The sequence below is a fragment of the Lepisosteus oculatus genome, chromosome 7 (genome assembly GCF_040954835.1).
Source record: "Lepisosteus oculatus isolate fLepOcu1 chromosome 7, fLepOcu1.hap2, whole genome shotgun sequence".
NCBI lineage: Eukaryota > Metazoa > Chordata > Actinopteri > Semionotiformes > Lepisosteidae > Lepisosteus > Lepisosteus oculatus.
This window is the reverse complement of record NC_090702.1, coordinates 31766833-31779064: the sequence shown is the minus strand read 5'-3', so window position 1 is coordinate 31779064 and position 12232 is coordinate 31766833. Positions and strand designations below refer to the sequence as shown.

The window sequence follows — 12232 nt, the reverse complement described above, 5'->3', positions numbered from 1 at the left end:
GTTGTATTTATGAAAAATAAACAAAACAAAAAGCATACTAACAACTGTGCCATCCTACTCTTTAGTTAATACAATTTATTATTTATAAACAGTTAACATTGTTAGCAAAATATTTTGAATTATATTTAACCCTATTTTTTCTTTAGTTTTGTATTTAACTTATTATATGATAGTCAGATTTAAAGTATATTTGAACAATGAAAATATATTTTTACAAAATGCGGGGGAAAGTGCAACAACTTATTACAGTGCTAAATTTAATATTGATTGCTAATAGTTTATGCTAACACCTAACTTTCTTAATTAGATGTATTTAAAACAGTGAACTAAGTGTAACATACCATTCAGAAATACAATCGAGAATAGTTTTGTGGTGTTTGTATGGATGAAACGTTTCTAAAATGTATAACGTAACAAAATTAAAGACGATTAAAATCTGTAATCTTTCCACTTGTAATGTCATTAGACAGAACAAGAAGTTTCTGCTTTGTCTAAGGATGGTATCAAAAAGTAGTCTAAGTGGTGAGAAAGCTGTGCTTAATGATAATTAAGTGACTTAAAAGTAAAAAGAGATGGTTCATATTGCTTGATTAATTTTAAAAACTAAGTTATAAATGCAGACGTGATCGCTGCCATAAGCGCTCCAGGCAGCAGAACGTTCATTCTGTACTGCTGCTCTCCGCACCTCCTCCCTCTCTCGGTGCCGCGCCCCTCTCTGACGGAGCGCAGTGGGCAGTACGCTATTTTCAGAGCCTCTGATTGGGAAAAAAAGACCTGCTGATCAGTTTCACACACCAGGAAGAGAAAAGAATGGGATTTTTTCTCTTCGAAACGTGTGTTGTCTTTATGAAATTCGTGTATTTTAAACGTTTAATTAAGAAGTAAAAACCTTACAGCGTACACAAAGATTCTGAGCTGATCACGAGGAAGAAAAATCACCCATTTTTTGCGCATAAAAAGTGGTTTTTAACTCTCGAAACCTGTTTTTATATGTTTTAAAGTCGTGCAATGTCTAAGTTAAGCAGGAACACATCATTATATCTCATTTTTTATTTATTTTTTTTAAATTCTAAAAATCGTTTGCCCAGCCTACGTAACATCACTGCTGGCGATTGGTTGAGGTTGTTATCAGGTTTGGTCCTGATACCCACCCTGTGATTCTCATGGGACCTTGTTGGGTCTCATCGATCTTCCTTAGGTTGGTGAACAGTGACCTTGGAACCTTTGTCTTTAGGATAAACAGACTACAGATTCACTGGAGACTGTATATTATGTTTAAGTTGCTGTCATCATCATCAATAAAGATGGTTTAGTCACTTGGAAATGTGGTCCTGCGTGCCAAGGATATACTGTATTACCTCCATCATGCTTAAAGGATGAGGAGATGTTCTTTTAAATATCCACATTTTGGCCTTTCCCTGCTTTCATAAAGATTTAACTTGATCCCTTTTGTCCACTGCATTCCAAATCTCTCCTGTTTTTTTTTCTGAGAAAATTCGGAAACAATATTTCACAGTAAAATTAAGCAATGCCAGCAGGGAATTAATAAAATTCTGTATAATGTTTGCAAAATGTAGGAGGTATCTGAACACAAAACAGAATTTTAAAATGACACATAAAAAACAAATTAGGTTAAAATAAATGTGCAAATTGTTTATTAGCATCATACTGTTTGCTTTCTGCCAAAACACAGCAAGTGTAGCAATTTGCATTCTTACAGTGTTTAGAGCAACATGTCATGCAGTGCAGTAATGAAGGCAGAACTCTTTTACTGTGGTATTTTTCAGAAAAGAGAAAACAAATACAGATATTCATTAGGATTCTTCAGAATGAAAAGATCCATGTGTATATAGCGGAATGTCTGAATGTCTCCCAACCACTTTCTCCTGCATTTTGAATTGCAAAAATGAGAAGAAAATGCAGTAGCCATAAGGTATTACCTTTTTGTTACAAATGAGAACAAGTAAATCATTCTGTATGTGGTTCCTGAATAGTATATATTAGAAAAAGAGGCTATAGACAATATGAACAATGGATCATGTTTCAGTGATCACATATAATATTCTAAGTTTCATGTTAGATCTACAAGATAGAAATGCTAGGGTGTGGCATAATTTGGAAAAATGTCATGTTTCCTAAAATGGTATTGAGGCTTACAACCACATTAAAATAATCTATAATGTGTCTTAATACTAATTTCAGAAACAACTTGAGGACCAACTTGTAGGTTCTTAAGTTTGTGTTATGGTTGCAAACATTCATACATTACCAAAACGTCATAGATAGATAGATAAGATAGATAGATAAAACTTTATTAATCCCGTAGGGAAATTGATGTGTTACAGCAGTCCAGCCCAAGACAAGCAAAACAGACATCAGAATAGTTATAAAAACAAAAGACAAACAAAATAAATAAAAATAAATAAATACATAGGTGTGTGCAAAATGTGCTGATCATAGTCACTGTAAAAACAATAAAATATGTGCAAAACGTGCATAGGTTTATACAGACTGATTGTCCAAAAAGTACAATGGAGTAAACATGCTGTCCATAGAGGAGCAAATGAAGGGCTAAAAGTCCTAGCCTAGGGCAGCGTTATACACCCTGACAGCCGCCGGGAGGAAAGACCTGCGGAAACGTTCCCTTGAACATCATAGCTGGAGCAGTCTATTGCTAAATGTGCTCCGCAGCCCAGTAACAGTCCCATGAAGCGGATGAGGTGTTGTTCATGATGGCTGTGAACGTGGTCAGCATTCTCCTCTCAGCCACCACCTCCATGGGGTCAAGGCCAACACAGTGCCAGCCTTCTTGATGAGTTTATTGAGCCTATTTGCATCTTTTGTCATGATGCTGCTGCCCCGGCACACCACAGCGTAGAAGATGGCTGCCGCCACCACTGATTCATAAAAAATGTGTAGCAGTGTTCCACACACACCAAAGGACCTGAGTCTCATAGAGTCTCAAGTCTTCAGCAGAGACTTATTCCTTCGAAAGTCAAAGATAATTTCTTTGGTCTTGCTGGTGTTAAGCTGGAGATGGTTAAGATGACACTACTCCACAAAATTGGTAATCAAGCTCCTATATTCCTCCTCCCTCCCCTCTCTAATACACCCCACAATTGCAGAGTAATCCGAAAACTTCTGCAGATGACATGTCTCAGAGTTGTACCTGAAGTCAGAGGTGTAAAAGGTGAACAGGAATGGAGCAAGGACAGTCCCCTGTGGAGCCCCAGTACTGCTAACAATCTGTTCGGACACACAGCTCTGTAGCCGTACATACTGTGGCCTGCAGGTCAGATAGTCTATAATCCAGGACAGCAGGGGAGTGTCCACCTGCGCCGCCCTTAGCATATCTCTCAGTAAAGGTGGATGGATGGTGTTAAAGGCACTGGAGAAGTCAAAGAACATAACTCTCACAATGCTCCCCATCTTCTCCAGGTGAGACTTAGCTCTGTGTAGCAGATAGATGACTGCATCCTCCACTCCCAGGTGTGACCGGTAGGCGAACTGCAGGGGGTCCAGTGCTGTACTCACCGGGGTTCTGAGGTGGTCCAGTACAAGCCTTTCCAGAGTTTTCATTAGGTGTGATGTAAGTGCCACTGGTCTGTAGTCATTCAAGACTTTAGGGTGCCCCTTTTTGGGTACTGGCACCAGGCAAGATGTCTTCCAGAGCATCGGAACCTTTTCTAATCTGAGGGTTCTGAGGTTGATGATGTACTGCAGCACTGAACCCAGTTGGTCCGCACAGATCTTTAGCACCCTGGAGCTGACACTGTCAGGACCCATTTATTCCTGTTAAGGCTGCAGCCTGTTCCTGCAGTATATGATGGAAGGCACTACCAGTCACCTGAAGGGACAAGGCTCATACACAGAAAGGCAACATTTAGAGACTTCAATTAACATATTTTGGGGGTTATTATTAAGTCAGGGTATCCAGAGAAAACCTTTGTAAACAGAACATGCCAATTTCACATAGAATGCAGGCCAGTCTAGAATCAAACTCAAAATCTGATAGTTTGAGGCAGCAGTGCTAGCCACCACACCACTCTGTCTCTTACAAGGTGCATACAAGTGAGATAATATTTATATTATGCATTTTGTTCTCCATGTCATCACCTGCATAATACTGTAACTACAGTCTCATCTTCTGAAATGATAAAGCCGATGTTTACCAGATATGTCATTACAGAAAATCTCCTGAAGATGAATATCCACACTTTATCTTGGTCAGATCTCTATTGATGTCTCCCCTGTCAGATGAGTGTGGAATATCCAAGGCAGATGTCTTCATTAGACCTGATTACTACATGACATGATTGTCTCTCTGTAATAGGAAGGGCTGCAGATTCTCTCATGTAGACTATAGAGATGCAAAGAGTCAAAGCACATGTCGATGAAACTGAGATGAATTTTAAATCATGACAAAAGTGAAATCTAAAAAATACTAAATCTACCATTTATGGAAAATCTGCTAAATCTACCATTTATGGAAAATACTGAAGAAGACGCCACAAGGTGTATCCCACACAGCACCCTGCCCTTCAAGCAGTGTTACAAAGAGTTTTATAGTCTGAGTAAAACTATGGTCTCCCTATGTTATAACCATGAATGGGTGTTTATGAGTGACCATTATCTATGTATTGGAATCATAAAAAAATCTTCTACACAAGGCATAATGGCTATTACCAACAATACTTTATCTGCTTTTTATTTATTTCTGAGCATTTTAAACAGCAGGTGTGTGTTTAAAATTCATCCATGCCGGGTCTGGAGTAATGACCCCAGGCCAGAGTCAAATTTCTATATAGACACTCTTCTGGTATCGGTTCATCCATTCGGGATTATAGACTCATTGTTTACGAATGAAGATAAATATGCTTTGCCATCCCACATGAATACTTTGAAACTGGTTATGTTGTTGACAAATGTTTTTACATTTTAAAAGGAATTCCTCTCTAACTGAGGTTATTGTTTTGTTCGCAGTATATGTATATATAGAGTGTTGTATGGTATAGTGCACTGTGAAAATGGAAAAACAAAAGAAACTCAGTGATGGAAACATAACTGTGCAATTACAGTTCATTGGGATACTTCATTTCCACTGAAAGGAGAAAATAATCTGATTCCAGCATGGCTTGACAGGTGGATCATTCAACCATGAAGAGAGCATTATCAATCCTCTTTGCTGTTATTTTTTACAAGAAATAAATAACACAATATATAAGGCCTATCAAGAAAAAAATGATATGGGGAAAAGCGAAGCATTTTTTATATGTTAATATCTACACAAATTTTTCATTGACGTTGATTAAACTTGACTCCTGGGGAAACCACATGAATATTTTAATCCAGAATCTGGCCAACAAAAAAGACTAACATATCCATTGATATTTTCAGGTATTTTAGCCAATGTTACTTTGAGAAAGAAGATGACATTTTCCCCTCTTAAATAACATGCTATTTAAATTCAGTCATTGTTTAAATATAATCTCTTAAGGACGAAAAGCAAAAAAATGCTTTGCTTTTAATGATGTATCTCATAGAAGAGTTTCTAATTAACTTAGTCATATAAGAACATAGTATAGATTTTTGTAAAACAATTTAATTACAAGTTGTTATGTCCCAGTGTGTGGTCCATGTGTGTTTTGTTGCTATGTTCCACACTTCCTGACCTTGATTGTTCTCCCTACCCCATTGGTTCATCATTACACTATTGTTTCTGTATGATGTCATCATCAATCAGCTTCTCAACCAATCAGAGTGCATCTTATTCAGTATATAACATGTAGGTTTTCAGAAGGAAGAGGCCTTTTGTTTGACTTCGGTCCTGCTTTGCTCAGTTTCGCTTAGCTTCTGGTTTTGCTTCGTGTGTGTGTGTTTTCATATAGCTTCGGCTTTTGTTGGTTTGTGTTCTTCTCTTTGTACTTTCATTTGTTTGTTGTGTGTTATCCTTTATTTAGGCATTACCTTGCCCAGACTTATTGTATCAACCTCTTTATTCTTTTGTACCTAGTTACTTGTATCTACTCTCCTTTGTATTTGTAATACACTTGTGTATTTGTGTGAACTTTTGTGTATAGGGTTAGTTTAGGTTGTTGGGTACATTTCGCACACGTAGTTGATTTTTTTATTATTCACACTAGTTTAGTATGGGTGAGTGCCGTTTGTCTTGTATGGTTTTGGGTAGTCAGTGAAGGTTTAGCTAGGGTGTTTGATGACGCCGAAGACCATGTGTTTCAGGTTTTCTTTTGTAGTTAGGTCAGCTTTCCCTCACTTTTTTAGCCAGCTCCATTCTGTTTGTTGTTTTCTTTTCTTTGGCACCACTCTTGTTCCTTTTAACTGTGTGTTATTGTGTCTTATTACATACCAGTCACTTATTCACCTTAAAATCATCACTTTTGCACCAACACTTGTTATCACGCTTCCTAACCCCCTCACCAGAACCAACCTGCATCAAATAAATTATCCTAAATGTTACACCCCTTTACCCCTAGACACTTGGGGTCATAACACAAGTTAATCATTCTTTAGAAAGCCCTTTTTTAAACACTGGTGCTTTAAAGTAATGGTAATTTAAAGGACACAGGGACTGGGTTTACAATGTGAACACCCAGACTTGTTGTGGTTCTTCTGCTATGGCTTTCATCTATTATGTTTGATAATTGTTAAAAAACACGAATTTTATATTTACATCATCACTCTTAGAAGCATATCCTATCCTGTACCCTTATGGGGAGAATAAAAAAAGGAAGATAGATCCCTCTAACCTGTTAGCCACTGAATTGCTTACTGTACCTTTAAGAGGTTGCACACTCTTCAGTGACAGACAAAAGGTTCAGTGCTGACTGGAGAAATGGCATTTCTTCATTGATGTCACTTAAATTCAGAAAGGCTTAATAATTGACAAGGTCTTAATTTCTTTAGCCCCTTTTTGTCTCAATACGAAAACTGCTAATTTCAAATGTGCTGCCTTTCTTGAAATATTAATTATTGATCAATAAATTGAAACTATATGGAGAAATTGTCAAGGCATCAGAATGATTCAGTTGGGGTCTGTGTCTCTTGATCTTAAATAAGTTGTAGTTTTAGGAGACAGTTACATGAGCTGTAACATAATCCAAATGGAGAACTACAGAAAATATTGCTTTTCATGTTCAGGTGGATCTCAGAACTTATGCAGTATTTTGTGTGTGGCCAAGAAGGATACTTTACTAAGAAGTGTAAGAAATGGGGAGACAACAAGGAATCAGAGGTTGAGCTGGACCTCCAAGTACTGTTGTGAACACTAGGATGGGCAAATTCCGCACACTTGAGAGGAAGAGCAAAGTATAAAAAATTGTACCGTAGTACTGCAAAGCACAAATTTATCAAAGAGAAAAAAATGAGTGAATGGGTCTCTGTTTCAAAGCCTGCAGACTTGCCCAGAAGTTCTGTCCTGCACAGAAAGCGATGTAAGGGCGAAAGAAAAGAGTGTGATAGGATAAAAACTCTCCAGAGTAAAGTTTGTTCTGCTCTGAGAGATAATAATGATGTTTAGTGTCTTCAGAATGATTTTCCTGATAATTTATTTATCTTTTTCTGTGTTTATGCCTGTTGTTATTTCTCTTTCCTTGTAATAGAAACTCATCAGGTTGGCACTTGGAATGTCAGCGGGGTGAGACACATAGCCAAAAGGGCAGCAGTTTTTGATTACTTACTGTTATATTGAAAAGGATTAATACAGCTTTCCTACAGGAGAAACTTACTGAATTTCAATTATGCTGATTGGATTAATGATTGGAAGGGGACATTTTTCTTATTAATTGTAAAAACTTTAGTGTAGGGGTGGGCATTTTATTTTCATCTAGCTTTAAGTCTTCTAATTTAAATTTTACAGAGATTATACCTGGGAGACTAAGTAAAGTTCAATCTAGTTTAGGTAACAAGAACTTCATATTATTGAAACTATATGTTTCCAATAATGGAAGGGAGAGTGTTTTTTTTTGTCAAACTCTATGACATGTCTTAAATTAATGTGCATCTGACGATATTCATATATTAGATTGGACTTTTAATTGTACTGTGGATAAGCGGCTTGTCTGAAACGGTCCAGAAACTCATCTTCTGTCAGTTATAGAGCTGATGTTGTTGATTTTGTCCATTTGTGATGTAGTAGATGTGTGAAAGTCAATTCAGAGTAACTCCAGACAATATATTTATTTGATCTCTTTAGCTGAAATTGTTACAATATGTCGTATGCCTTTGTTTATCACCTTTATTTGTTTCCTCAAGTTGCCATTCACCCTTTCAGTTTTCCCTGATAATAGTTTGGTCATTGGTAATACAGTAAACTGTCTGCTTGGTGGACTAATAGGGGAAAGGGTGTCTGTTACTGCTGAATGTCTATTATATTTTGAATGTTGTTTTTTCCAACAAGCCCAAAAAGACACTATTAAAACAAATATATATAAAATATAGTTCAGGTGGGTAGCTGCGTCAGCATGTGTAGGCTGCAAAGGAACAAGTGATAGGTTTATTCCATGCTGAAAAGAGAAGAAAGAAAACACAATGTTTCAGCCATGGAGCCTTCTTCAGGTGTGAGAAAGACAGGGCAGTCAGCAAAGGTAATGTAGCATAGAACAAAAGCTGGGAGAGAGGAGGAACAGGAGGCGGGAGCAGGGGATAGAAGGAGTGGCCAATCAGACAGAGTGGCCAATCAGGTAATGTAAAGTCAGGATAGGTAAAGAGAGATGTAAAATGAAACCTACAACGAATAGAGAGAATTTAGAAGAAAATTAGTCTGTCATTGAGAGAAGGGGAAAGGTGTTATCCTAGCTGCAGGATAATTTTAGCTTCAGTAGTCTTTCTTGAACTTGAACTTGAACTTTATTGCCATATGTAACCGGTGCTGGTACAATGGAATTCTTACTTACAGAAAGTCTCTCGATTGTAAAACAAGTGTAAAAAACAAAACAAAGTGCAAACAGTGCATCAAGACAATGTACAAACAAACAATAGACAATGTGCAAGTAAACATGCAGACAGTTTGAATGTAAACAATACAGACGTGTAAACTATGACTGGAGACGTACAATAAATAAATTACAATGAGGTAGATGGTGATGGTGTAGGTGTGGTCCGAGCGGGATGGCTAAATGTGTTCGCCAATCTCACTGCTTGTGGATAGAAGCTATTGAAGAATCTAGTGGTAAGTGTCCGTATGCTCTTATATCTCTTGCCTGAGGGCAGTGGGGTGAAGAGCTCATGCCCGGGGTGGTGACTGTCCTCTGTGATGGCCAGAATTCTACCACGGCAGCGGTCCTCATAGAGCTGTTTAATCTTGGTGAGACCGCAACCGATGATCTTCTGGGCCATATTGACCATTCTCTGCAGTGCCTTTCTTTCTCGCGAAGAGGTGTTGCCATACCACACGGTGATCCCGTTGGTGAGGATGCTCTCGATAGTGCAGCGGTAGAAGTTCACCAACACATGTATTGGCATCCCCCATCGCTTGAGGCACCTCAAGAAATAAAGGCGCTGCTGAGCCTTCTTCATGATAGAGTCAGTGTTCACAGTCCAGGTTAGATCTTTAGAGATGTGAATTCCCAAAAACCTAAAGCTGGTGACTGTTTCCACTTCCGTTCCATCAATACTGAGTGGGCTGTGAGTGTGTGGCCTGTGTCTCCGAAAGTCCACTATTAGCTCTTTCGTTTTCTTTATGTTCAAGTCCAGGTTATTGCTATGACACCACCTAAGCAGCTGTACAACTTCATCCCTGTAAGTGGACTCGTCATCATCACTGATCAGTCCTATTATAGTGGTGTCATCGGCAAACTTAATGATGCGATTGTTGCTGTGTCTTGCTGTGCAGTCGTGAGTAAATAGGGAGTACAACCTTGGACTCAGACAGCAGCCTTGTGGGGTTCCAGTGCTCAGGGTGAGTGGTGTTGATGTTTTATTGCCTATCCGCACCACCTGTGGTCTCTCGATAAGAAAGTCCAGCAGCCAGTTGCAGACAGAGTTGCACAGACCTAATCCCCTGAGCTTTGTCACCAGTTGACTGGGTATGATGGAATTGAATGCTGAACTGTAGTCCACAAACAGCATTCTCACATACGAGTTCTTAGTGTCCAGGTGTTCCAAGGCTGTATGCAGAGCCAGGGAGACAGCATCATCCACTGATCTGTTGTTCTGGTAGGCGAACTGCAGGGGGTCCAGGGACTCTGTGATGGAGGAGTTGATGTGTGACAACACCAGCTTCTCCAGGCATTTCATCACCACAGATGTTAATGCTACTGGGCGGTAATCATTCAGGCATGTCACTTTTGTCTTTTTGGGGGTTGGAACAATAGTGTTTTTTTTAAAACAGGTGGGGACCATGGACCGTGACAGGGAGGAGTTAAAGATGTCTGTAAACACTGTGGTCAGCTGGGCTGCACATGTCCTCAGGACGCGAGGTGGTATCCCATCAGGCCCTGCAGCCTTACATATTTTCACCCTGCTCAGAGTCTTCTGCACGTCCTGCTCTGAGAGTTTCAGGACAAACTCGCCCTGCACACTTCGGGTCTTCTCAGCATTGCCCGTGTTCAGAGCATCAAAGCGGGCATAGAAGTGGTTCAGCTCGTCAGGCAGGGATGCTTTGTTCATGTCAATCTCCTGGCTGCAGCCCTTGTAGCCTGTGATTGACTGTAATCCCTGCCACAGCCTCCGGGTGTCAGCGAACTGCGTTTCAAGCCGCACTTTGTAGCTCCGTTTGGCGCGTTTTATGGCTTCTTCTAATGCATACCGTGATTTCTTGTACAGCTCTTCATCCCCCGATTTGAACGCGGTGAATCTATCTTTTATTTTATTGCGTATGTCGTGGTTGAACCACGGTTTCTGATTGGGAAATGACCTAATTTTCATTTCTGGTACACAAACGTCGGTGCAGTATTTAATATAGCTGGAGATGTTGGTTGATTTAATATAGCTTCTGATGTTGGAGTTAGGAAAACCTGCTTTGAGAACACAGATGGAGAGATTAGTGTGACCATGGCCGTCAGAGGTGAAATGAGAAACTATAGGCTTGGAGAAATTTTTAATCTTTAATCACCCTAACATGTTTTCCCTTTTAGAGATTCATTTTTTCTCCTTGGCATCTTAATACCAGATTATTGCAGGATTCTCTTGTTTTAATTTTTGGAACTGGGAGAGGTGAATTGCTTTCACCTCCTCTTGTCAAAGGGGTTTTGACTCTCTTAATCAATGGTGGGATGTAGGTAAAATCAAACCAATTTGCTCTGTCAACAGCACATGAAAAACATCAGTCAAAGTAGCCTAGTTATAAAAGAACTGGAGGTTGATATATTAGGTCAAAGATACACTGAAGGTCACAGTTAAGCTATAAGGTGTGTTTTATTCATTCTGGTTATGGAATCAAAGCTTCTATAATTTTATTGATGTTTTACTTTTTGTTTTTTAGAACAATGGGGTATAAAAACAGATATTTGAAGATCCCTGATGGGCACTTTTGGATTGAAGGTGACCACCATGGCCACAGTTTAGACAGCAACAACTTCGGACCAGTAAGGATTTCATTGCTTGCTTGATTTCATTGTTTCAGTGCATGAATTGCAATGTGAATGCAAATTACTGTTTTTTTCTTGTTAGCATGACTTGTTAAACATTTTGTTCAATTAAATAATTATAATTTTTTTAATAAACAGACAGAGACAGAGTAGTATATAAAAGTCTAAAATAAAAGAAGACATAGTACTGCTTTTGGTAAGGATGTAAGGTCATTTCTAAAGAAGACTACTGGTGTGCACATTAAAAATTAATGTGTATTTAGTTGCACAGTAGATATAGTATTGTCATACTGTATTTACTGTATACCTTTTCATCTGAAATACAGTACAACTTAATCTCAAATCTACAAAAACATTGAAAATGCAGAGAAGTGTTTTGATTAACTTGCCAGGCTTGTCAAGAGAAAATGAAAATTATAAAATTCAATTTACAGAACGTTTTGATAAGGTTTCGCTCAAGATGTTCATTTGCATATTAAAATTTGTTGGCATCTCAAAATAATGTATGCACATGAATCAACAAGTGTTAAATGAATGGACCATTGAAATGATAAAAGATTATAAAAGAGGAAACTCCTTTCTTGTCAGGTGTACAGTAGTGGTACAGTATGTCAGAAGGATCAGTAATACACATGTAGGTTTGACTCCTGCTGGTCCTAATTCACCGTTCTTCCTGGCCAGCTTGG

At 38.6% G+C, this 12232-nt stretch overlaps 1 protein-coding gene across 2 annotated transcripts in view; it reads left to right on the top strand.

Annotated features, from left to right (window-relative positions):
• Window positions 1–12232, top strand: part of immp2l (inner mitochondrial membrane peptidase subunit 2) — a 447639-nt gene that overhangs the window by 374471 nt on the left and 60936 nt on the right. For both annotated transcript variants that reach the window (XM_006633412.3, XM_015352689.2), the window contains exon 5: window positions 11441–11543. In XM_006633412.3, coding sequence (XP_006633475.1) covers window positions 11441–11543 — 103 coding nt within the window. The remainder of the gene's footprint in view (window positions 1–11440; window positions 11544–12232) is intronic.